Source organism: Dipodomys spectabilis, unplaced genomic scaffold (genome assembly GCF_019054845.1).
Source record: "Dipodomys spectabilis isolate Male_0828 unplaced genomic scaffold, ASM1905484v1 ptg000175l, whole genome shotgun sequence".
NCBI classification, from domain to species: domain Eukaryota; kingdom Metazoa; phylum Chordata; class Mammalia; order Rodentia; family Heteromyidae; genus Dipodomys; species Dipodomys spectabilis.
This window is the reverse complement of record NW_024870852.1, coordinates 19,608,486-19,634,602: the sequence shown is the minus strand read 5'-3', so window position 1 is coordinate 19,634,602 and position 26,117 is coordinate 19,608,486. Positions and strand designations below refer to the sequence as shown.

Here is a 26,117-nt window from a genome sequence, read left to right as displayed (position 1 = left end):
TCTTGAAACCCATAATTTCTCTCCAGAGGTGAATGTCTTAAGTCTGAAAAAAATTTTTTTAAATAAGGAAAACCACCCTGGTGTTAAAGGGTGGGGTTGAAGGGTTTGACCCTAGTTATCAGTCTCTAGCCCTAGAAATGGTTCAATATAGAGTTGGGCCTAAGGATGCCTCGGGCTGCCCTAAAATTTTAAGCTCTTAATTCTGAGGTCTTCTGGGGGAAGAAAATAAAAGAAACATGCTTACCTCACTCCCAAGCAGTTGGCAAATCTGCTGATTTGTAAAAGGATTTGGTGAAAATTAGGCTACATTCTCTAGAAGAATCCACCCACATCAGGCTTTTGTGAGTTTTCCCATGACCTCTTGGGTAAAAGGCAGACCTTCCCAATGCTCTAGGTAGCATCCTGCATCACTTTGGTCCTGCTATTCCATGTGAACAGGCAGAGCCCTGATCTGGGATGGCCAGCATCCCTGGCCCCCCCAGGCATCCATTGATGTCTGACCCTCTTCTAAACAGGCTTCTCCTCAGGGAGAATGGGATGCATCTACCTCTACTCTTCATGCTAGATCTAGGAGACCCTGGAATTCCCTATTCCAATGGTCCTGAGCTGGCTTCCACAGTCCATCCAGATCCTTCCCCTTGCCCATCCTCTTGAGGTAGAGCCTGTCTATCTCTGGTGTCCTGATCAGTGGCGTTGAAGGTGCTATTAGTATAGGTGAGAGGGAAGTGCAGAATGGGTCTGTTGATATGGGAACTGGGAATGAGGGCAGGGGTGGGCTGTGGCCGAGGCCCAATGCTCCCCTCATACCATGGTCAGCCTCAGGACTCAGGATTCTAAATTTGATCCTGTCCTGCTTTCAAGGTTATTATGAAGACATATTTCTCAGAATAGAAGGATAGGGCATATTTTATTTAGTAGCCATGATTGATAACTCTTAAATATTTAGGGTAAGAACGAGAGGCTCATTTGTATTTCTGCCTCGCAGCCCACACATTAGTGGCCTTTGTGTCATCCTTCAAATGGAGAGCAAGAGAGCCTGGAATGTCCCACAGCTTGGGCCTGGGTACAGGCGATGGCTTGGATGTCACTTTTGTGCAAATAAGAAGGGCCGAAACAGAGCCTGATACTTTCTCTAGGAGGGGGAACTAGGAAAGTCTCATCTCCAGTGTACTGGGTGCTGAAGACCTAGGACTTCCCTCTGCCCAGGGACAAAGCCAAGCAGAGCAGGAACGCTGCTCCATTGATCAGGGTGTGCCAAGTACCGTGATGGCTCAGGAGAAGCTGTTTACCTGGCTGAAAAATGCCTCAAGCCAATAGAAATCTTCTGGGGCCCGGAGGGAGATTCCTGGGGATGAACTAGGTCCATTATTGATGTGTCCCGGGGACAAAATAGGTATACTAGGAAGTGGGCAAAGGGAAAAAGGAGGGCCAGGAAACAGGGCTGGGAAAGGTCCCAGGATCAGCCTCTTCTGGGCCACCAGAGTTACATTGTCATCTTCAGACCTCCTGGGCCTCTGTTGAGGGAGAGAGCTCAATATCTAACCCCCACCTTCTATCTCAAGTTAGATTTCTGGGAAGGTCCTGTTCCTGTTCCTGTTGTCCAGATGAGGAAACTCAGTAGCTCTCCAAGACCACACAACCAGCAATAAATAGCAGTGCTGATTTCCTTGGGTCTCATATCTCTAGTCTATGCACCATCTAACCATGGTGGAAATTTGGAGAAAATGCAGAAAAAACACACAAGGAAAAAACCAACCTCCAAGTCTGTAGTCTGGAAGTAAGAATGTTTAACCTCTGGGGCTGATTCTAGGAGTGTGTATGTGTGCACATGTGTGTCCAGGAACATATTTAAACCCAAGCAGAGTCATGCTGTGATGCTATTTCGTAAACTGAAGCCACTATTCAAAACTCACCTTAAAATGACCTTCACAAGCTGGCCTCCACAGGGATACTAATTTCTAGGATCAGGTCTAGAACTGTAGTCTGCAGACTTGGCCAGACAAGCCCAGAACATCACAGGCAATTTACTCTTAATAGCTCTGGTTCATATTTATCCCTGCCTTTCTACTCCTGCTCTTGTAAAATAAATAAATAAATAAATAATAAAATTTAAAACTGACAGCCCTCCCCAGGATTTTAGTCCGTGCCCAGCCCTGCATTTCAATGCAAGAAGCAGAAGGCTTGTGAGCTATAAATAGCCCAAGCCTCTTCTGCACAGTGGTGAGGAGCGTTTGTAGGTTCTGTCTCCTCCCAACCTGGTGACCTGGATTACTTCCTTCCTGCAGTGGCTGCGTTCCTCCCTCCCTTTTCTGTGCATCCTGTGTGGAACACAGCAGACTCCCCCTCTTTGCAAGTACTTCCTGAATACCTACCTGGGCCAGGCTCTTGTGGCTAGGCAGCCAGGCTGAGTGAGATAGTATCAAGGTATGGGTGTTCAGGTAGGGGCAGGTGGACACAGGCATAGATGTCTGCAGGTGACAATCTCTTATAGTATGGGAGCTCACAAGAGGGGTCCTTAGCTCTGGTCTGGGAATTCTGGAAGGCTTTCCAGAGGAGTACTGATAAGGAGCTGGGGAAGGAGGTAGCCTAGGAGAAGGAGCCTAGGGGTCAGAGTGTCATGCCTGGCCAGTGAACCTTTGCTACTACTCAGCAGAACTTTTGCTACTACTCAGCAGACCACATGGGACTTGAGATAGGTCCTTTGGCCCTTTGGTGGCTTCCAGGCTTCTGGTGTCCAGTGGTCTTGGATGAGGAGGGAGCTCAGCCTTTCCCTGGTCCATGATGCTCTACTTGCTCTGCACGTGCCTTTCCATCTGAACCAAATCCTCAGTGTAAACCAGACCAATGAGTTACAAAACCTCAGTGGAGCCCAGAAACCCATCTCCTCACATGCTCCCTGGGGATGCTGGTATCTCGCCAAATTTGGGATTCAGTGTGCTGATCTGGTCTCCATCTGGAGACCAAAGCTCAGTCCTTATTTGCATCCCCTGTTGAGTGGGGGCTTAGTCTCTCTTGGGTGCCTCTAGGATAAAGAAGGAGGCTTGTAGTCTCTGGGGGCTCTTCCTTCCACCGGTAGACAGCTGGGCTGCAGTATAACCTTCCACTGCCCCTCTGTGCCCAGAGCCCTCTTCACCATTAGTCCTGACAATCGTAGTGATGACATAGAAGACCAACATCTGCCCACACCTCCATGATCCGCAAAATACTTAATTTGGGGGAGGGGCCAAAATAATAGATTTTAAATATGGAAAGATCCAGATTTAAACTTCTCTCTCTGCCTCCCTTCCCACCTCTTTCTTGTCCTATCCCAGGAGCTGTGTCTTTAAGTGGATGACGTAATCTCACTGTGTGTTCTGTCCTCCTGTATTAGATGGAGATGCTGATGACTTACTTTTCAGAGAGACATGTGTGAAATGGGCTCAGGATTGCTGTAAGGCTCTCACTTCATAGGGACTTAGGAGTAGGGATATTTGTATTACTCTGTGGAAGATGTTTGCAAGGTAGATTCAATGTTCAAGAGGTTTTTCTTGATGCCTAATGTATGTGCAGCCCATGCTGGATGAGGATGCATCATGAGAAGTTTCTCCCTAAATGATGAACATTGGTATTCTTGTTTGATCTTTACAATGCTGGTGGGGTGGGTGGTAAAATTTTGCTGGTAAAAGGATAAATGTCAGAAAAAGCTGAGGGTTTTCTGGGCAGATGGGAAGATAATTTAGGCCATGGTTTCTGACTTGTCCTTTTTTTTTTTTTTTGGTGCCAGTACTAGGGCTTGAATTCAGGGCCTAAGGCATTGTTCCTTAGCTTCTTTGCTCAAGACTAGTGCTCTACTAAAACCACAGCTCTACTTCTGGCTTCTTTGTGGTTAATTGGAGATAGAAGTCTCACAGACTTTCCTGTGAGAAAGGGCTGGCTTTGAATCTTGATCCTCAGATCTCAGCCTCCTGAGTATTACAGGATTGCAAGCATTGGCGACCAGTGCTTAGCCCTTCTACCTCTTAAACATCATCTTGTATCACTTCTTGCTCACTCTGTACCAGCCATTCCACCAACTTGTTGCTTATTAAACATAGGAGACAAAAAGCTGAAACAGTGCCTTTAGGTCCTATGTTAGAAGCACTCCCCCCCCCCCCCGTTCCTTCCCCCCCCAGGTCTCTTGGTTTGTTCCTTTAGTTCTTGACCCCTGGTCATGGTGAAGCCTCCCAGGCTACTCTCTGCACAATCCTGCACCCTCCACAGGCTAACATGTATTCTCTTCTTAAGTTTTGGCTGTATGTGATGCTTGCTTACCTCTCCTGGAATGGAACTTCAAGGGGGCTGTTTGCTTTCCTTTCCTTCGTCTCTCATTCAGATCCAGGGCCTAGGACAGAAATTGACATATAAAAGGTGCTCCAAGAGGTGAGTGAGTGCACTAATAAATATTTCTCATCTACTCTGAGGTGAGATTTGGGGGCTTCCCAAACTTCCCATGTGTCTGCCATGGAGGAGCTCAGCAACTCCTCCCCTGTGCCCGATGTGTCTCAGATTCTCAGGATAGAAAGGAGAGTTGGGAGCATTTCTGGCTTGAAGGACCCCTGAGCCTGGCAGGGACATACTTGTTACTTCAGATTGAGCCCCTGTTCCGTGTACTACCTATCACCTTAGCCTGGAAGGGCTTGGGGACAAGGACCTCGTCTGCCATGCTTAGGGCTGTGTTCACAGCATCGGGATAAGGGCTGGCACACGTGTGTGGACCCTATGCATTAAAAAGCAAAGTGAGATGTGGCTGGGTCAGAACTAGCAGAAGAGTCTGTGGTACCAGGGAGGGTGCCAGGGTGGGTATTAGGTGACCAGCCTGCCAGAGGAGGCTTGGGACAGAGCCATGGGAGTCACGTGGGAAGGGAAAACCCTCCATCTCCCTTGGCAACAAGTCTAGCCTACCATGAAGCAACTTGGAAATGGAGTGTGGTGTGTCCCCTCCCTTGAGAGGCTGGGTGGCCTTTCTATATTTCAGCTTCTGCCTAAGCCTCTGTCCTTGGAATTAAAAATAGCCAAGGATGGGAGCCCAAGGACATGCTGTCCCTCCACCAGGCAGGGCTTACACTACCTCTTCTCAAAGGGGGCTGCAGGGCTGCAGGTTTGAGAAGGCAAATGGCTTGAAGAATTAGCCCTCCCTGACCCCTTGAGGGAAAGCACAAACTTCTCTTTCCCCAATCTGGTGTGACTCTAAATGAGCTATGGATGTCACACAGCTGGAAGGCTCTCTAGGGTAGGCAGACATCACCAATCAATCAAGGTCTCCTTCCCTGGGACCATGGCAGGCATCACCAATCAATCATGGTACCCTTTTCTGCCAAGTGCAGACACAGTCTAAGAATTCTTAACATGGGCTATTTCAGGCAACAGTTAACAGAGTTGGCAGAAGAAGAGAGAGAGAGAGCGAGAGAGAGTGAGAGAGAGGAAGAGAGACAGGGAGAGAGAGGGAGAAAGAGAGGGAGGAGGGAGAGAGATTGGAAGAGGAGAGAGAGGGAAAGGGATAGGAAGAGAGAAGGGGGAGGAAGAGAAGAGATGAAGAAAGGGAGGGAGAGGGGAGAGAAAGAAAAATTGGTTTGTCATCTACCATCTAATCTATTCCCCTCATGGGAAGAGAAAGCTAGCTCAGAGAAGGATAGAAACCTGGTACATAGGAAGGAAGTCAATACTGAAGCTGGAACCAGAAACTGGGTTTCTGAATCCCCGCTGAAACTTTCTCCCTTCTACCCCATTGCATCCCCTTTTCCACCAAAACTAAGGTTTCTGTGTGCAAAATGGCTTTTAGGCCATGGATTGCAAGCTCCCAGATTTTCCACAACATATTGTATGTGCTGGCAGGTTCTTTTCTAAGAGATGAGTGAGTAGCTTTTGTCAGCTCTCAAGAAGCTTCTTAAGAAACGTGATGAACTCATGAAAGTGAGTGAGGCTTGCTACTCAGAAGGTGGGCCACAGATGTGCAGCATTGGCCTTACCTGGGAGTTGTAACACTCTGAATGCCCTCCTCAGCACAGTTTTGTGGGGTTTAGTATATCCAAAGGCAGACTCTCAGGCCCCACTCAGGACTGCAAAATCACAATCTGCATTGCAACAAGATCCCTGGTGATTCATTTGCACATTAACTTTGAGAGACACTAAGCTGGAATTCTTTCAGCTATGGTTCCAGTATGGCACACTGGCTGATGCCAGGAACCTGCACAGGTTTACTAAGGGTAGCCTGGTCCTCATCTTCATCTACATGTAGAAAGACGCAGGAAGCTGAGTGCCTTGGCTCATGCCTGTAATCCTAGCTACTCAGGAGACTGTAGTCTGAGAATCCTGCTTTGAAGCCAGTGTAGGCATATACATCTGAGAGACTCTTCTCTCCAATTAACCACTAAAAAGCCAGAGGTAGAGCTGTGATTCAAACGGTAGAGTGCTAGCCTTGAGTAGAATAAGTAAGAGACAGCTCCCAAGTTGAGTTCAAGTCCTATTAGTAGAGTGCATGTGCGTGCGCACGTGTACGTGCAAACACACGCACGCGCGCGTGCACACACACACACACACACACACACACACACACACACACAAAGAGACTCCATGCCCAAGAAGGAAGCCTGCTGCTCTGCAGTTCTGCTAAGGCTAAATCAAAGGAGATCCTTGTTTCAACTGTTTGTAGATAAAAGACAATATTTCCTGTCCAGAGAAGGAGATGTCAGATACATTCGGCAGATTATATGAGCAGCCTTAGGAGCCACTGAGTGCCATCCTGCCAAGCAGTTTGGAGAGGAACTGGTATTGAGATGTGGATGTCTGCTCCAGGGCCCCATTCCTAGCAGCCTCAGGCTAAGCACAGCATACCTGTGGTAGGTCTGTGCCCATGAGGACTGCTACAGGTACAGGTACAGGTACAGCTAGTTCCAAGTGGCTTTAAATGGTCCACTCTTCTCCAGGGTCTGGTATGCTTCAAAGGGAGATGGCCACTTCAGTTGACCATTAGGAGCCTGAAGCACAGACAGAAGGCTTGTCCTGGAGGAGTTGAGAGGAAGGAATACAGTCCCTCCAGGCCCCACCCTCTGCCCAGAATCCCCATTCCCCATCTGCCCACAGCATGTTTTCACCCATGGTCTTTGGTGTGGATTCAAGTGCACACGTGTGCTCTAAGGATGACAAGCCTAGGTCAGGCTTATCCTGTCTTTGTGGCAGGCTTCATGTGCTGATGTCTGGTTAAGCTGGAGCCCTCTCCTCTCCTTCCTTTCCAACCCCCATAACACTGGCCCCTTTACTTTCTGTAGAGAACAGGAGTTAAGAGCCAGGCCTGGGTGGGGTAGAATGGTAGAGTGCTTGGCTCATGCGCACAATGCTCTGCATTCTGGCGGGAGAGGAGAGAGCCTGGGCCGTGAGATAGGGTGGGAATCTCTGTTTAAAAGCTTTCGGGAGATATTATTCACACACGACAATCTTGTCCAGTTTATAAGTACCCTTGTGTGTAGTTTGGTATAGCCAGAGTTGTGCAGCAATCATCACGAATGGTTATAGAATATTTTGGGGCCCATCCTCCACTTCTCTCCCAAGAATCTCTGTGCCCATTGGTATTCACTTTCTCATTTCCTTTCATTCCTGACATTGGTAATCACCAGACTGCTTTTCTATCTCTGTAGATTTGCCTACACAAATTTATATTTATACTTATTTCACATAAATAAAATTATTGAATAGTGTTTTTGTGACTGGCTCTTTCACTTAGCACAGTGTTATTGGGGTTCATTGGTGTTGTACCTCATTCCTTTTTATGACTGAATAATCTTCTGGCTATCTGTATCACAGTTTGTTTATCCATTCATGCATCCATGGACACTTGGGCTGTTGTTGCTCTTTGGCTATTGTCATTAATCACACTGAAGGCTGACTAATACCTTGAATTCTTATGGCAATGTATTATGGGTTCTATTATTGTTGTTTACAAGGCAACTGAGGCTGAGAGAGGTTCAATGACTTTCCTTAGTTTGCTCAGAAAGTGGCAGAGGGATGTTTCAACTCTCAAACCCCCAGTTATACTGGCTCCAGAGCCCATGCTCTTAAGAAGACGGAAATATGTGGGCTGTATTTGGCGAATGATGAGTCACCCAGTGTAGATGGAGCACCTGGTAGTGCATGACGTGAGGCTTGTGTAGTATAGGTTGGGGGCAAATCCTGGAAGTCTTGAATGCTGTGTGTATTGTGAAGCTTCCTACTGCCAGATGGGGATGGAGACTGTACCTTTTGCCTTTTTCTACTTCTAGCGCATGTTCAACTTGTCCCATGTTGCTAGGAATGACTTTCTTGGGAAAGGCAACCACTGGTGGGATCCCCTCCCAGTGGCATCGTCCAGTGATAGCTGAAATCCTCTATTTTTTTCTGGTCCTGGGGCTTGAACTCTGGGTCTGGGCACTATTTCTGCGTTCATTTTGCTTGAGGCTAATGCTTTATATGCTTTTGCTGTGATTAATTGGAGATAAGAGTCTCTCAGACTTTTCCTGGTAAGGCTGGCTTTAAACCGTAATCCTCAGATCTCAACCTCCTGAGTAGCTAGGATTACAAGCATGAGCCACTAGCCCCCGGCATAATGCCTCTTCTCTAGAGAATCTTCCCGTGTTGGCTGAAGCAGAATGACATTCCCCTGACCACCTCTGCTAAGAAAAGGACCTCGCTTTATCCCAAATGCACTTACTCTGCTTCTAGAACTTACCAGCCTTCATTACATTTTGCTTTTAGGTATTTTGCCTTTTTCTTACACATTTTCCATTTGCCAACATAACCTCCAGTTGTCTTGGAAGGTAGCACTTGCACGTAAAAATAAAGTGTATTTTATCTGCAATTAACTGTAGGTTAGCACTGAAATACTTCTACATACAACCCAGACCCTGCCTCTACCTACTGTGCTGGATTAATGATTCTTCTCATTAGCTTCCATAGTATGTACCTCTGCTCGTATACTATACTACCTTATAATTATAACACCTTGTGTTAGAATTGCTCCCCTTTACTTGTCTGCCTCTTCTGGTAGACGGTGAGTTTCAGCAAAGTTTGCCTTATGAGTTTCCAGCACAGGCTCTGCAGCTGAATAAGTAATTAGTAAAGAGTATTGAATATTTTACCCGCGTTATTTTTTCCCCTCTCCTTCCATTACCTTTAAGCTCCTTAAGGACAACGTCTTTTGCTCAGATCCCCATCACCAAGAAAATTCACACACACACACACACACACACACACACACACACACACACATGCACACACACACACATACATAATAAGCCTGGTAAATGTATATTTTTGTTGGGTAAGTGGAAATAGCACTTCTTTCCAGGGACAGAACCCTATAGAGTTGGAAAGCACATTCACACACATTACCTAGGTGATGGTTCACCTCTCTACTGTTCTCAGACCCTTTGCCTCTGTTGCCTCCACACCCATGTCATTAAGATCTCCATGTCAGTAAGATCTCTCCTTCTTCTCTCTTGGACAAAGGTTATTCTAGGTCTGCATTGAATAAAGACTGTGCTCCCAATTGGGCATGATCACTCACCCCTGAGGTTCAGCTTCCCCTGTGAGAAGAAACAAGACTTACTTCACTGAAGGTTCTGGTCGAACTTAGTAAACAGGAGGCTTTGGGGAAAGGTGATTTTTTTTTAATGCTGATACTGGAGCTTGCATTTGGCCTAGGCACTGTCCCTCAGCTCTTTTGCTCAAGGTGAGCGCTTTACGACTTGAGCCAGCTTTTTAGTGGCAATCCTCAGATCTCAGCCTCTTGAGTAGCTGATGTGACAGGTATAAGCCATCAGCATCCAGCTGGAAAGATGATTAATTAAAGGTAGAACTTCAAGCATCATCCAGAGAGTAGGAAAAGACCATAGTTTATAAACAGATGAGACAGGGTGGCTCCTTATTCTGAAATTTCCAGTTCTTGTGAGCCCGACCTCTGCCCAGGCCTGTCACCTGTCAGCACCGTGGACAGTTCCACGGCCTCTGCTGAATAGCAGCCAAGAGGACTTCAGTACTATGTCATCGCTTTGTTTTATGTGCCACCAGATAGCCAAAGCATGTTGGAAGAGATCTCTAACTTGCCATTTGTGTCATTCTCATCTTGATTTTAGAGAGGTTAGAAAATGGTTGTCCTAGCATCAATGAAATAATGACAATTTATTAGAGCTCATACTGGGCAAGCAGTTGACCATTAACCCTTAAAGAAGTTAATTGCAACAGCTAGCATTTATTGAGTGCCAGCTGTGTTCCAAAGCATTTTTACTCCTTCCTCTCCTGCTCTTGGTGCTGTCTGCTCTCTATACATTGATTTGACAAATCTTACATTTAGGGAATACGGCTTGAGCCAGGCAGACAGTAAATTCACAATCTTTCCACAGTCCTTTCCCAAAATGTTTCTTGTCTACTGAAGGAAATCTTTTATACATTAAATTTTCTAACTCAGAATATATGGATTATACTGACTCAAATTTATAATCCCAGCAATTTGAAGATCAGAGGACTGCACATCAAGAGTTTTCCAGGCAAAAAGTTAGTGAGACCCCCATTTCAACAAATAAGTCAGTGTAGTGGCATAGGCTTGTGATCCTAGCCACTTGGTAAACAGGTTACAGGAAGATGATCTGAGGCTAGCCCTGTGCAAAAACAAGAGACTTTATCTGAAAAATAACTAAAGCAAAAAGAGCTGGGAATATGGGGCTCAAGTGGTAGAGCAATTGCATAAGAAGTATGAGGCTCCGGGTTCAAACCCTAGTACCAACAAAAATAAAAGAAGCAGTCTAAATGTGTATTTTGTGACCCAGAATTTTTACTTCTAGATTTGTGCCTAGAAGAACTAGGCACAAATGGTCATCAAAAGACACAAACAGGAATGTGGTGTTTTTTTTTTTTTTTTGGTAGAGCTATTTGTAATATCTCCATATGGTGATTACCCAAATGCTCAGCAACAATAGAATGGATGAAAATTATTTTGAGCTATTCATGTTGTACTACCACACAGCCATGAGGATGAATGAACTGTAAAGAAACCATCAGTATGGATGAACCTCACAGGCATAATGTTGAGTGAAACAAGCCTGGTAGACACTAAGAAATCTGTGTGATCTATCAAAAGTACAAAGTGGCCAACGCAGGCTGCTCTTAGAAGCCGAGAGAATGCTGCTTTTGGAGGGGAAGTGGCTGGAGGTGGACACAAGGAACTTGGTAGGGTTTCTTGATCTGATCGTTGGTTTCATAGATAAGAATATTGTAATAGTCATCAAGCTAAGCCAGTCCTGGGGTTTGAACTCAGGGCCTGGGCACTGACCCTAAGCTTCTTTTGCTCAAAGCTAGCACTCTACCACTTGGACCACAGCATCACTTCTGGCTTTTTCTGTTTAAGTGGTACTGAGGAATCAAACCCAGGGCTTCACACATGCTAGGCAAACACTCTACCACTAAGCCACAGTCCCATCCCTGGTAAGTAACTCTTGACTGAAAGGGAGCAGAGGTTGGCCGTCAGGATTCCTGGATTGTTTGTTTTTTTGGGGGGGGAGGGTTTGGTCGTGGGGCCTGAACTCTGGGCCTGTCCCTCAGCTCTTCAGCTCAAGGCTAGCACTCTACCACTTGAGCCACAGTGCCACTTCCAGCTTTTTTTTTTCTTTTTGCTTATGTGGTGCTGAGGAATCAAACCCAGGGCATCATGCATGCAAGGCAAGCACTCTACCACTGAGCCACCTTTCCAGTCCCATGGACTCCTGGATTTTTGTGGTGATCATTGGCATGTATCCCTCTTGGAGCTTCAAGCACCCTATATACAATGAAGGGGTTGGTTTGGAAGATCCCTGCGTTCTCTCTAAATGAAATCATTGATTTTAAAGAAAAGAGATTCAGATAGCTCTAAGGAGGAGAGGAGGATGGGCTGTAAGGGTTCTTTCAGAAATGATCTGGGTTTGTGCTTCCTCTGCCTCTCCTGGGAGATACAGCCAGAAACAACATTGGGGCTCTGGGCCTGAGTGATTTAGATCCTCAACTTTCAGTATTTCATGGCCTAGACAAGGGAGGCATGGCAGGCTGAAGTTGCTGGGAATAACTAGACTAGGGTGAGATTGACTATAGAGAGAGGAATCATCTCCAGGGTTCTTATCTGACTGGGAAAAGAAGGGTAGTCACTGTGGGGAGAGCAATCAAGGTACTGAAGGCTTTGCTCCCCCTTTCTTCATGGTATAAAATAACTCAATCAGCACCAGGTGTTGGAGACTCATGCCTATAATCCTAGCTACTTACGATGCTGAGATCTGAGGATCACAGTTCAAAGCCAGCATGAGCAGATAATATCTCCAATAAACCACCAAAAAGCCAGAATGCAGGCCTTGAGTTCAAGCTTCTGTGTTGGTATACATGTGCACACATGTGCATGTGTGTGCACGCGCGCACGCGCACACACACACACACACACACACACACTCACAAGCTCTTGTGTCTGGGGGGAACATCCCAGGATCCTGTGTAGATGGAGGTTCCACTAGAAGGGATTTGATATTGGTCAGGGACTTGATTAGGGACTTGGAACCTGATGACCTGGAAAATCATGTGACTTCTCTTAGCTCCTTTTCCAAATAAAGCTGATAATACTCATCTTCAATAAAATACCCAAATGGGGAACTGTTGTATTTGTTCTCTCCCTTCCCTACCACATTTCTGGGGTCTCTCGTGAGTAATCATTTCCACACAGACACACATTTCTGTCCTTGCTGTCTTGTCTGGTGTAAATGTGGACATATTGTTCACCAGCTCAAAGCCTGTTTCCTTGCTTTAAAGTTAGGATACTGCTCTTGCCTCTCAGAATTCTGATGGGGTTGAACTGCATGTCTAATAGTGTTTGGTACGTGGCAAATACTAAAAATAGTTGTATCTGTTCTCATGAGTTTTCATTGTCACTGTTTTATTGTTCTGCTTTTTTGAACAATTGCTCTTAAGAAAAGGTATGTTAAACTACACTCATATTCAGGTATAAATGGCTGAGTAAGATTTTCTTGGTTTCATTATTTAAGAATGTGGCGGGGGGTTTTGTTGTTGTTGTTGCTTTTGGTGCATCTCCCCCTACCTTTCTTAGGGATATATCCTAAAAGCTAATCCAATTAAACGCAAGTTTAGTGGGGTGAACAGTGTAGGTGCTGTCCTAGGTGCTGAATGGAAGGTCATAAGGAATGAGCTTGTGTGGTCAGGAGGTAGACAGGACTATGTCCCCAAATAGGTGAGGTACCCCATTAGAGATGAACTGAAGATCAAGTGCCCCTAAAACTAACTTGTCACATAGGGGAAGACTTTGCGGAAGGGATGGCATTTTAACATTAGTTTAACACCTCATTTAGAAGGCATTCGAAGAGCCCAAAACCTAAGTTAGAGGAAAGATAGCCTCTTCAACAAATAGTGCAGAAAAACTGGATATCCACATGCATAAAACTGAAATGAGAGCTCAATCTCTCACCCTATACTAATATCAATTGAAAGTGGATCGAGAATCTTCATGTAAGACCTGGAACTTTGAAACAACTACAGAAAAGACTAGGGAAGACACTGGATCATATTGGTAAAGACAGGAACTTTCTAAGTAGGACGTCAATAGCTCAGCAAATAAGAGCGATGATTGACAAATGGGATTTCATGAAACAAAAACACTTCCATACTGCCAAGGAAGTAGTCACTAGTGTGAAGAGACAGCCTATAGAATGGCAGAAAATCTTTACCTGCTATACAGCTGACAAGGGATTAATAACCAGAATCTACATGGAGGTTAAAAAAATTAACAGAAACAAACTTAACCTTTCAAGAATCAACAACCAATTAATAAATGGGTAGGTATTTCTTTTTAAAAAAGTACAAATAGTCAATAAATACACGAAGTGCTCAACATCCCTGGCCATGAAAGAAATGCAAATTAAAACAACATTGATATTTCATCTAATTCCAATCAGAATGGCTATCATCAAGAACACAAACAAAAATAAATGCTGATGAGTAACCCTAATTTTCTGTTGGGAGGAATGTAAACTAGTAGAACCACTCTGAAAATCAGTATGGAGGTTCCTCAAAAAACTAAATTTACCATATGATCCAGCAGTACCACTCTTGGGTGTATGTCCAAAGCAATCTAAGTTGGGATACAATGGAAGCACTTGCACACCCATGGTCATTGAAGCATTCCTCACAATAGACAAGCTATAGAAACAACAGATGTCCTACAACTGATAAGTGGACCAAGAAAATGAGATGGATCTACACTGTGTTGTTTTATTTAGTCCTAAAGAGGGATGCAATTATGTTGTTTACAGGGAAATGGGATGGCACTGGAGATCACCATATTGAGTGAAGTAAGCCAAGTTCAGAAGGACCAAGGCTGCCTGTTTTCCATGGAAGATAGACCTAAAAAGATAACTCTATACTTTTAACACATACAAGATTGTGCGTAATGGTGGAGCTGTTTAAAGGGGTGGAGGGGGAAGAAAAGAGAATGCTAGAAGATCACAATTCTGATGTACATTGTATCTGTGAATAAAGATGGCAAAATAGCGAGAACTGTTGAATAATAGGGGATTGGGGAGGATGGGCAAAGTGAGAGCAAATGATAGGTCAGTTTAATTAGAGTCCAGTATATACATGTGTGAAATAGCATGGTGGGAGCCTCTTTGAACGATTAGTACACACTGCAAAATGAATGTTAGGAATATTGAAACATCTCCTGTCTGGGATATAGGAACTAGTGGCAGGGGGAGGATGAAGGAGGGTGAATATGGTTGAAATGCTTCATGCGTATGTGTGAAAATGAAACAGTGAAGCTGGTTGAGATTGGTGTGGAAAGGGGGAGGGGTAGTAGGGAGAGAGTGATGGAGGGCGTGTGTGGTCAAGGTACATTGGTTGTGTGGACGGGTCAAAATGAAGCACCTTTCTACAATTAATCTACACACATCAAAATAATTTTTTCAAGTTTAAAGTAAGAAGATGGGGGGAAATATATGTCTTTGGAGTCAGAAAGTCCTGGTTTGTAATGGAGTGGTTGTGTACGTTAATTCTTGAAAACATTAACTTAGCCTTCTTAAGGCATGTCTTGAGGTAGTAGAGTTTGAATTCAGGACTTGTCCTTACTAGGCAAGTGCTCTACCATTTGGGTCATGTCTCCAGTCCATTTGCTTTTAGTTTGTTTTTACATAGGGTCCCATGCTTTTGCCTTGACCAGCTTTGGACCTTGTTCTTCTTCCCTCTGCCTCCTGAGTAGCTGGGATCATAGATGTGGACACCATGCCCAGCCTTACTTAACCTTCCAGATCTTCATTTTCTCCCTCTGTAAAATGGTTTGCTGTAAGAATTGAGATGGTGTCTATACAAAATACTTGGCATGGCATCTGATCCGCAGTAGGGGTGTAGCAATAAAAGCCACCTTTGCTGAGTGTTTGCTGTTTGGAGGAACACATCATAACATAACATGCTATGACAACCCTAGGAATTTGGAGCTATTCCGTTTCTCAGTGGGAAACTGAGGCAGAGAATGATTGAAAAATCACAGATGTGGTTTCAAGTGAAACTCTGGAGGATGGGTAGAATTTTGAGAGGAAAGAAGGAAAGGAAAAGAGAGAATGAGAGAAGATAAGGACATTACTTGGGCTAGGCACTGGGGCTCATGCCTGTAATCTTAGCTACTCCGGGGCCTGAGATCTGAGGATTATGATTTGAAGCCAGCTTGGGAAGGAAAGTCCATTACACTCATTACCAATTAACCACTAAAAAGCCAGAAATGGAGCTATGGCTTAAGTGATAGAGAGCCAGTGTTGAGCAAAAAAGCTAAGGGACAGCACACAGGCCCTGAGTTCAAGACTCGGGACTGGCACTGTAAAAAAAAAAAAAAAAAAAAAAAGAAAATTACTGAGCCTGGACCTGGCGCAGTGAGGTCCCAAGCCAGGCTGAAGCATGGAGACCGAGGAAATCCAGTAGCAGGTGAGGAGGGGAGAGAATCAAAAGAGTAGAGAGCCTCAGATGTTGGGTGCTGTGATTAAACTTAATTTGGCAGGTGATGAAAAGCCGTTGTAAGGTTTTAAATAAAATCACAGCATGACTTATGAATTTGTGTTTTACTTTCATTTACCTGATAGAATTAATACATTTTTACTGTCAAAAATTCATACGATATCAAAGCATGTGAAAGAGAAATAAAAATCACATTCCCAATTTGCTACCTGGAATATATTTAGCTATTTAGTAGAACAGCTGAAGCCAAACAAATATGTACCTTCAATGACCCAGCAATTCTATCCCTAGGTATATTTATGAAAGACTCAGGTGCAGATGTCCACCGAAAGCCTTGTACCAAAATAACCATGGCAACATTATGCCTCCTATCCTTGAACTGGAAGAAAACAAGTTAAAGCCTGTCACCCAATCAATGGATGAGTAGGATGTGGCAGAGACAGAGGAACATAATATAGCAATAAGGCTAACCCTGCTACAACTCCACCAGTGTGCATGGATCTCAGGTGACACAGAGAAAGCAGCCTCCCATCCAGCATGGCTGTACTCTACACACACTGAAAACCAGGCAGTGCTCATAAGCTGATATTGGAGGTCAGCATCGTGGCTATCCTTGTAAGCAAGCCTATGCTGGGAAGATGGAGACAGGGGTGATGCTATTTCTTATTGGCTGTTGTGAACACGTTAAGTCTGTAAAAATCCTCAAGCTTTACTTATCCCCAGTACACTGTAAAGATGTGTCTCAAATTCCCATGCTGTCAGCCCACTCCTAGCATTTTACTGTCTGAAAATTTAAATCGCCAAGTCGTTGTTGATAGATTCATGGATCCTTTGAGATGTTGATCTTATTTCTGCTTTTACAACTAAGTAGAGTTTCCATGTAAAAAACTGAAAAAAGAAAAATAAAATGTGATTTGTGTGTGTGTGTGTTTGTGTGTGTGTTGGTACTGGGGCTTGAACTCAGGGCCTGGGGCCTGTCCCTTAGCTTTTTCACTCAAAGCTTTGCCACATGAGCCACAGCTTTCCTTCCGGCTTTTTGGTGGTTAATTGGTGATAAGAGTCTCTGAGACTTTCCTGCCCGGGCTTGCTTTGAACCACAATCTTCAATCTCAGCTTCCTGAGTAGCTAGGATTACAGGCATGAGCCCCTGGTGCCTGGCTGTGATGCTTTTTTATTTTAAAGATTAATAGAAGGTTTGTGGCCTGTAGCATTAATTATTGGTGAGCCCTCTTCCCATATCTCTACTTCCTCTCTTCTGCATTGCCTTGTTCATGGGAGGAGGTATTGTCTGTTGCAATGTGCCTAGAACCACATACAAGAGAAAGACTGCCCTTGGATTTTGCTATTTTGTTTCTATCATCCCTTTCCCATGAACATCACACCTGTTTGCTATCCTGCAGTTGTACAAATCTAAAATAAAACTTTCTGATTTGGGATATATTTAGGGAACAAGAAGGGTTTTTTTTTTTAATTGATTCCATCGTATCTGTGTTAAGATGCAGGTAGAAAGAGAAATGGCACTTTTTTAAAATTAGTAACATGGGAAGGTTTTTAGAAAAATGGAAAATAGTGGAACTTAACTTCTAGAGCACTTAATGGCCTCTGTTTCCAATGTGATTCTTGGTTTCATTTTTCTCTGGGCTTTCTTCTACAACTATCATTAAATTCCTGTATAGAAAACAGCTGGTTTATTTCTAGAAGAAAGCTACAGTGCCTCTTGAGTTCCATATTCAAACACAGTTGTCTGGATGCACTATGATCAAGAAGATGCCAGTGAAATAGAAACCCAGCCAGATGATAGGACACTGTGACTCTCCTGATCACTTTCCACTCCATACTACTTCCATCTTAAGTCATATAGACAGTGACTTATGGGTGGGTGGGTGGGTGGGCACTGGTGGCTCACACCTGTGAAGAGGCTGAGCTCACAGCATTGAAATTCCAAGCTAGCCCAGGCAGAAAAATCTGTGAGAATTTTATCTCCAATTAGTCAGAAGTGGAGGTGTGGCTCAAGTGGTAGAGTGTCAGCCTTGAGCAGAAAAAGTTTAGAGACAGTGCCCAGGTCTTGAGTTCAAGACCCAGTAAACAACATTTTTAAAATGCCCTGTTTTGCACTGTGACTCCAAAAAAGGCCTCTCTACTAATAGAAGCAGTGCAGAATTTATATTTCCAACTTCTTGGCTGCTTACCTTTGATGCTCCATTGCTGGCAAGTTGATGACATTGTCATTAAAACCTGACTCCCAGGTTAAGGGAGCTGCGCTCACCATGGCTTCTTTCTTACTCATGTGGAAAATCAAACCCACATTAGAAATGCACTTTATTTAATCATGAAATGTGTCATTTTGAAACAAAATAATCTGAAAAGCAATACTGAGTTGTGATTTATTAGTTCATTTTAAATTAAAAAGCTCAGCTCTTGGTAAAAGAACAATATTTTTTAAAAATCATCAAGCTCTATACTTCAGGTTTGTATACTTCTCTGTGTTTGTCTTACACTTATATTAAAAAGTCACAAAAAATGATCCTACACACCTCCTCTAATAGACTCTCTCCCTGCAATTATTCACCATTAGCAGTTTGGCTCATATCCTCTCAGATTTTTCTATGCATATGCATAAATATAAAGTTGTCTCTCTTCCTCTCTCTCTCTCCTCCCCTCTCCACACACACACACACACACACACACACACACACACACACACACACAGAGCTATCTATAGCCTTACAAAAATGGCACCATGTTTTACATACTGCCCTGCAACCTGCTTTTTTAACTTGCCTGTATGCTGAGGATGTCATTCCATGTCACTGTGATAGAGATGATGCATCTCCACAGTCATCGGGCAGAGGGTGGCCGGGCCCCTCCAGCAGGGCTGCACTAGAGCTGTGCATGCCTCAGTGTTCCTCTGAGCTGAGAGGAGCTCCTCCTCCGGCAGTGAGTGTTTAGTGAAGGATCAGGGCAGTGGAAGGGCTCACACATGTCCAGACCCTCTAGCACTACCTGTGTGATGGTCAGATGGATTCAGTAGTCTAAGACCCCAGCACGGGGCCCCGCTGCACACTAAGCCTGCGGAGTGAGGAGGGACTTACAGAAATGGCAGGGAGGGAGTCCAGATGGGCCATCCCAGTGTTCACCACAGCACATGAACTGAGTCTGGGCCCTTTGGACCAGAGATGGAGCCCATCCCTTCCTGTCTCACATCAGCATGTTTGCCAGCAGAGACCAGCACCTTAGAGAGACCTCCACCTAACACCTAAGAGGGATAGAGGAGGCTGAGATAAAAAAATCTCAGTCTCTAGTCTTCAAAGCTCATTGAACTATATATCCAAAATGATGACATTTTCTATGTAAATTAGGCTTACAAAAACTGAAAATTTCAAGATTTTACAAGATTATTATTATTATTTTTAAAATTTGAATGTTTATAAATTACATCCTCTAGTCAAAAAAAAAAAAAAAGAAAGAAAGATTTCAGATCCCTTGTGCTGGTCAGATCAGGCCCTTGGGAGGGGAGCAGGAGGCTGGGTGAACAGGGCCCGGTCGGTAGCCATGTTGGAAGAGCTGAGAAAGCCTGTGGTTGGCTGGCAAGAAGATAGCCTGGATGGGGTCGTGGTGAGGATGGAAGGAGGTGTTGGGGTGGGGAGTGATAAACAGATGATGGACCAGCCTTGCCAGAAGGGCTGAAGGGCAAGGGATAGGTCTGAGGCTTGTGAAATCTGGAAGCATAGAAGAACGAAACATGGAGAACATGTCTTCCAGCCAGGCTGGGGAAAGGATGTGTTGGGATGTGTGGGTTATGGGGCAGGGAGTAGGGTAAGCACTCAGTTTGGGATGGAGTGATCGAGTTAGCAAGCGATGACCCACAAAGGGCCAGGTGGTCCAGGGTAGGTGGTGGGTGCCTTTGGCATTGTGGGACACTCCAGGTTGAGGAAGACGGCATCTCTAAAGGCATCAGTTCCCCCAGGGAGTCCAGGGAGTGTCAGGTCTTTGTCTCTCTGTGTAGCAACCACTGCATGTCAGGCATGGTGGCCAGAGTGCTGACACTTTTCCCACTGGAGCCCCATGCTCCCTAACGTAGGTCTGGTCTCTGCTTGAACTGTCCTCCCACAGAGCCAGGCTCCCTTTGTGCTGAACCAGCCTTGGGATCTGGGTGGGACCGGCCTTGGAGGACTGCAGGGTGCAGGTGTGCTGCACACCTCAGCCTCCTCCGCAGCCCCTGGGGACTGAGCCTTTTGTCAGCTTGGGCTCCTCCCTCTTCCGGGAGAGGCTTGATGGGTGGAGACAAGGCTGGGGCTCAGCTCCCGCTCGGTAGGGAGGTCACACACCCTGACAGGCCTCTGCATCCCACCTGCAGGTGCCTGTGCATGGACCTGAAGCCCCTGGGAGGGGGCGTTTGTACCCTTTACCCCTCCCCCTCACTACACTTGTGTGTGTGTGTTCCTGTGGGAGGGACGTCTTCGTGTCTGGGAGTTTGAGTCTGAGAGTGAACATGTATGTTTCTGTGGCTTTGCCTCTCTAGCTGCTATACAGAGAGGAATGAACACAGGAATAGAAATGGGGTTAGGGGTGGCTGCCTTTGGGGGTTAGGAAAAAAAAGATGGAATAGCGTGGAAACAGGAGCACCCCCACCCCTAACATCCACATGTGGTCTCTCCAGTGGGTGGGTTCGGGCTTGCTGTGGATGTGTGTCCAGCATACACACATTGACATGCACACCCACTGTCTGTCAGACACACTGGTAGATGGAGACTTGTGAAAGGGACACAGAGACATGTTTGTGTATATTCCCTCGTGCGTTGCTGTGTGTTTTTCTTGAGTATGGGAGTGTCCATGTATCTTCCAGCATGGATATATGTGGAAGACAGAAACGTGTGCACCAGGTTTGGAATCTCTACACATGTTTGTTTAACTCTCAGGACTGCGGGGGAGGGGGCGGGGATGATGACGCTGCCACTGAGCCAGGAGAAGGCCAGTGGACTGTGTCATGGCCCATTTAGCAGGAGCAGGAGGATGGGGCTTGACTTGAGTGATTGCTTCCTGCAGTGGGTCAGTGGTCAGTCAGCAAGCACCTATGAAGCTCTAGAGACCTGCCAGCCTGCCACTAGACTATTGAGACTCCAGTCCCTGTGGGACAGGCAGGCTAGTAAAGCTACTGTAATTCCAAGGGAGACCGCTAGGGCCATATTCTGGCTCCCTCCCACCTTCTGGGTGAGGACCAGTCCCTGCCCATTCTGTATCCTCATGGTCCACACTGATGAGGGGAAAGCAGGAGCAATGGTGGCTGTGAGGATGAAGATGGTTCTCAGGGTGACACTGGTCCATTCAGTGTCATTAATTGAGCATCTACAATAAGATAGACTCTGCTCTTGGTGCCCAGGCTTCCAGTGGTGAACACAGTCTCATGCCCTCATGGAACTCACCTTCATGAAAGAAGTCATCAATGTGTGATGGAGGAAGACCAAAGCAGGGTGTCAGGGCCCAGGTGGGTGGGGACAGGGCTGTGTTCTGACAGGGCCTAGAGCAATCAGAGACTGTCTCAATCAGCAGCATGTCAGCACAGAATGGAGGGGAGGAGTGAGCTGGGGATGGGAGAAAGACAACAGCAGGAGGGAACTCAGGACAAAGGCCATCTTTCCTCGTAATAAACCTGTTGTTGTTCTGCTGTACAGTTAAAGAAATGGAGGCTGAGTGACTCACCCAGAAGTCTCACTACCAGGGTTTGGTTTCCGAGGTGCTGGTCTGAATCAGAGATCACCAGTTGAGGGTCATTTTTGCCCTCTAGGAGATATTTGGCAATGTCTGGGATATATATGGACTGGGGTGCCACTTACATGTAGCAAGGAGAGGCCAAGCAAGCTGCTAGGAGCGCTGTAGTTCACTGCAGTGCCTGCAGCAAAGCAACATGGCACCCATAGTGCCAGTCACACTGATGTTACAAAGGCCTGGTCTGGATGCATGCAGAGTCCCTGACAGGTGCTTGGTAAATAGTATGTAGGAGAGGAGGAAATGTGAATGTATCTATCAGTTAACAAAGCTCAGTGGTGCTGTGTGGGTGTTGAGTTGGTACCAGGACAGGAATGCCCCAGGTGGACTCAGGGGTGGGATGAAGAGGTTGGTGGGCTGGGTTTGGGAGCTAAAGCTGGGCCGCTACTAGCTCCTGAAACACTAACCTGATGACTGCCTCTCTGTCCTCTTTGTCCCTGTGTCTCTCCCCATCTCTCTTGGCCTTTCTACCCAGCAGGAGACAATCGGAGGCTGAAGGGGGCCATCCAGAGGAGCACAGAGACAGGCCTGGCCGTGGAGATGCCCAGCCGAACGCTGCGCCAGGCCAGCCACGAGTCCATCGAGGATAGCATGAACAGCTACGGCTCAGAGGGCAAGTGAGTATAGGACCCACACCTGCCCACCAGCCTCTGGGCTTGCCCACTGGGGAAATGGGGGAATGAGTAATCACACTTCCAAGAGGCCTGGGAATGCTGGCTTAGGGCCCCAGAGCAGTGCCCATCTTCAAGAAGTGAGGCAGCTAGGCCAGGAGCTCTGAGGGCATGGGGTTCAGGGGCTCATTCCCATGGGCTTGCATTCAAGTCCCAGTTCTGGACTGCCTCTGGACAGGTCATGAGCCCAAGGGATAGCTTCCTTATCTACAAAATTGGGTAAGAATGCCAACCACATGGGGAGTGCTATGAATTTAACATTCCTAAACATTTCTAATTAAACATTTGCAAGGTCATGGGTTAATATGTATAGACTGTGATCGGCGCATGCGTGCTGTACATCCATGTGAGTAAACAAGCAAAGGTTATTTTTTTTTTCATTTTTGGTCCCAGTTGTATTTTAAAAGCATAAACCTGGGCTTGATAAAGGCATCTCATGCACATCATCAAATCACAAGACATCGCAGGCCGCCTGGCCCCCAGCCAGTATTTCCCTCCCCGGCTTGTTACAAATGCAGATGGCAGGGCCCAGCTTCCGAGCCACCGAATTAGAGTCCCTGGAAGGGAGCCCAAGAACTCCATTTTTCTTTTTTTTTTCAGAGAGAAGCTCTCTGGAAAAAGAATTCATCCAGACTTGGGTTTTCTCATCTTTATGGACCTCTTAGGGAATTTGAGGGAAAGATTTGGGCCTGTTTCTTCCCCCAATAAACACACACACACACACACACACACACACACAGAGTGATACTCACACACAGTCATACTAGTACATTCTTTTCATAACAACAGACCATTCATTCCTAAATTCCCCTAAAGCCCACCCATAAGTCCCTGGCAAAGAAACTCAGATCCAAAGCAACTTCCATATTGTGTGAGTGCCCTCCTACTCAGAGAGGTTCAGGAGCTCACCCTGGGTCACACAGCCTGGTCATAACCTGGAACCTGCAGCACCTCATGGCTTCATGTTCCTATCTATCCTCTGAGGCAGGAAAAAGGCTTGGGGTATCACAACCCGAGACGTGCACATGTGGAGACTGAAACTTGGGTGTCAAAGTCTGCAGGGTCCTTAAGGATGTCACCAGGTGCACTTGCTATTTAAATGTAAATTAACTAAAATTAAATAAGATAAATTATTCTGTCCCTCTGTCACACTGCGTTTCCAGCACTGAATAGCAACACATGGCTCTCATGGCAACCCTGTGGGGTGGGGCAGGAACTGGAGTATCTCTGTTGTCAAAAAAGGTGACACTGGCCAGTGACCTGTCTTGGAGCAGCTAGCCAGGCATGGCACACTAGGCTCGGCCTCCACCTTTGGCTGCCCTTCATGTCTGGCCCTTTGTCTCAGCTCCCTGGGGGCTCCTGTTGGCTAAAGGCCTTGTTCCTCAGCCCCTTCCACCTGAGCATCTTATGATTGGCCTGGCCTTGGCAGAGCTGCTCCTTCTATCCACCTGTTTTGTGGAAAAGGGTGGGCAAGTGGAAAGGAGGAGGAGGAGGAGGGAGAAGAGGAAGGCAGCCAGCATTTTTCTGTGGCCTGGGACACCTAGCAGGGCAGCCAAACTTGGAGGCAGTTAACCCCAAACATCTGAGGAGGAGTGGGGCCCTGCTGACAGATGGGCGCCTTGGGCTCAGGAAGCTCTGTTTCCACTTCTGGCTCTGCCACGGACACTCTGGTGGCCTTGGGCACATCTGTGGCCTCTTTTGAGTGTCAGGGAGTCTAGTAAATATTGTGCTGGCATCACGAGAGGCTGTGAGGATTAGGTCATGAGCAGCAGTTTGGTGCTGTGGGTGGCATCAGGAATTCAAAGCCATGATCCCATGTCACAGAAGAGGAAAGGCTCAGGAAATCATAGAACTTGCTCACAGGGAGCAACAGAGGCAGGTCTCACAAGGAAAAAAAATAAATGAGGCTCTGTCTGCACAAGACAGAGCTCCAAAAGGGGACTCTTGGTATCATTGAGTGAAACATACTTGAAGGGATTAGAAAATCTTAACTGCAGAGCTCAGCAGTCAGACAGTACTGGCTTATGATTCATTTCTGTTTCTTAGTAGCCATGTGGCTTTGAGAAAGTCACATCTTCTCCAAGTCCAGAAAGGGGACAGTAATGGTGAAGATCACTCATAAATGAGGAGTGAAGAGTAAATGAGTTAATAATGAGGAAAACACTTAGAACAGTGACTGGCACTTGTCAGGCACTGGGGTTACTCTCTATTAATACTATTTCTTGTTAACTAAGCTTCTGTGAGTAGAGTATTTTGCTGGGTGACCTCGGTTGCAGTTTAGAGGTTTCCACAAGTCCCTCAAAATACAGTCATGGGTTTTGTTGTTGCTGTTGTTTTGCTGGACCCGTATCTTGAACTCTGGGCCCGAATACTGTCCCTGGGCTTCTTTTTGCTCAAGGTTAGCCCTGTACCACTTGAGCCACAGCTCCACTTCTGGCTTGTTCTGCAATTAGTTGGAGATAAGATTCTCACAAATGTTCCTGCCCAGGCTGGCTTTGGACCGTGATCTCAGCCTCTTGAGTAGCTAGGATGACAGGTGTGAGCCACTGCACCTGGATACAATCAGGTGTGTCACAGAGTGAGTACTGGGTACCTGCTGATTATGGTGGGTATTAAAAGGTTGGGGGAGTGTGTTAAATTTAGTTGAGAAAGAAGCAGGGGATTTGGAGGAGGCTGGGTCCAGCAATGAGGACAGTTTTGCCCTGCTAGAAGGGGCTGGGACTTGGTGGAGGCCAGCCAGGTGCTGTCACCTCATCTAACACCTGGACAAAGAAGGGCCAGGGACATTGAGCTGTGCTCAGCCTTTTCCTTGCTCTGCTGATATTTTGGGCACTGCTTGGACCCAGGTGCCAGGCTCTGAAATGAGAAGGAGTGTAACTGTCCTCCCCTCTCTCTACCCCCTGGACTTCTGCCAGCCCAGTGGGGGCATGCAGTGAGCCAACCTCACTTTAAACAGCCCCAAGGGGTTGCAGTTTCCGGCTGCCCAGCCATGCACTGGGTCATCAAGGGGCACAGGGCTGCTCCCACAGGGATTTTCATTTCACCAGAGATGATTAAGCACCCATCATGGATCAGACAATTGCACAGGGCACAGCAAAGATCCTTCCCTATAGGATGCTGACCAAGCAACTAGCAGAGTGTTGAGAGGTGCAGAGGACAGGCGTGTGACACTTTGGAGGTACTGTTCTCATCCTAGCCTTGAGGATGGAGAAGCGTGTGCAGCTTGGGCCAGTGGCAGCAAGGATGCGGTGATCAGTTCCTCACCCACGATGGCATTGGCTTCCGCCATCACTGTCCAGAGTATGGACCACAGCCCCAAAGCACTGGCAGCCCCTGGGGGCTCATTAGCATACAGGCTGCACCCTGACTCCCTGGGTCAGAATCTGCATTTTTCCAAGACCCCCAGATGTGGTCATAGTGGTGGTCCCAGAAAATGCCGTGTGCAGACGCTGCGCCACGTGCTTTCCCCTGTGTCGACTCATTTAATTCTTATAACCTGGTGGCGGTGGCAATGTTCTGTCCCCATTTTACAGGTGAGGAACTGAAAGAGGGTAGCCCGCCCATAGTCACACAGTGAGTAACCGTGCTGGGTTCCCCTCAACCCCTGCCCTCCACGCGTTCTCTCACTGAATGGGTGCCTCTATGAAGATTTCTGGAGGTGGATGCTTTCAG

General features: G+C 46.3%; 1 protein-coding gene across 1 annotated transcript in view; it reads left to right on the top strand.

The window, feature by feature from the left end:
- The window catches only part of Rims4 (regulating synaptic membrane exocytosis 4), a 54,614-nt gene that overhangs the window by 15,532 nt on the left and 12,965 nt on the right, over positions 1-26,117 (top strand). Inside the window, exon 2 of the mRNA XM_042694673.1 lies at positions 22,253-22,391. Coding sequence (XP_042550607.1) covers positions 22,253-22,391 — 139 coding nt within the window. The remainder of the gene's footprint in view (positions 1-22,252; positions 22,392-26,117) is intronic.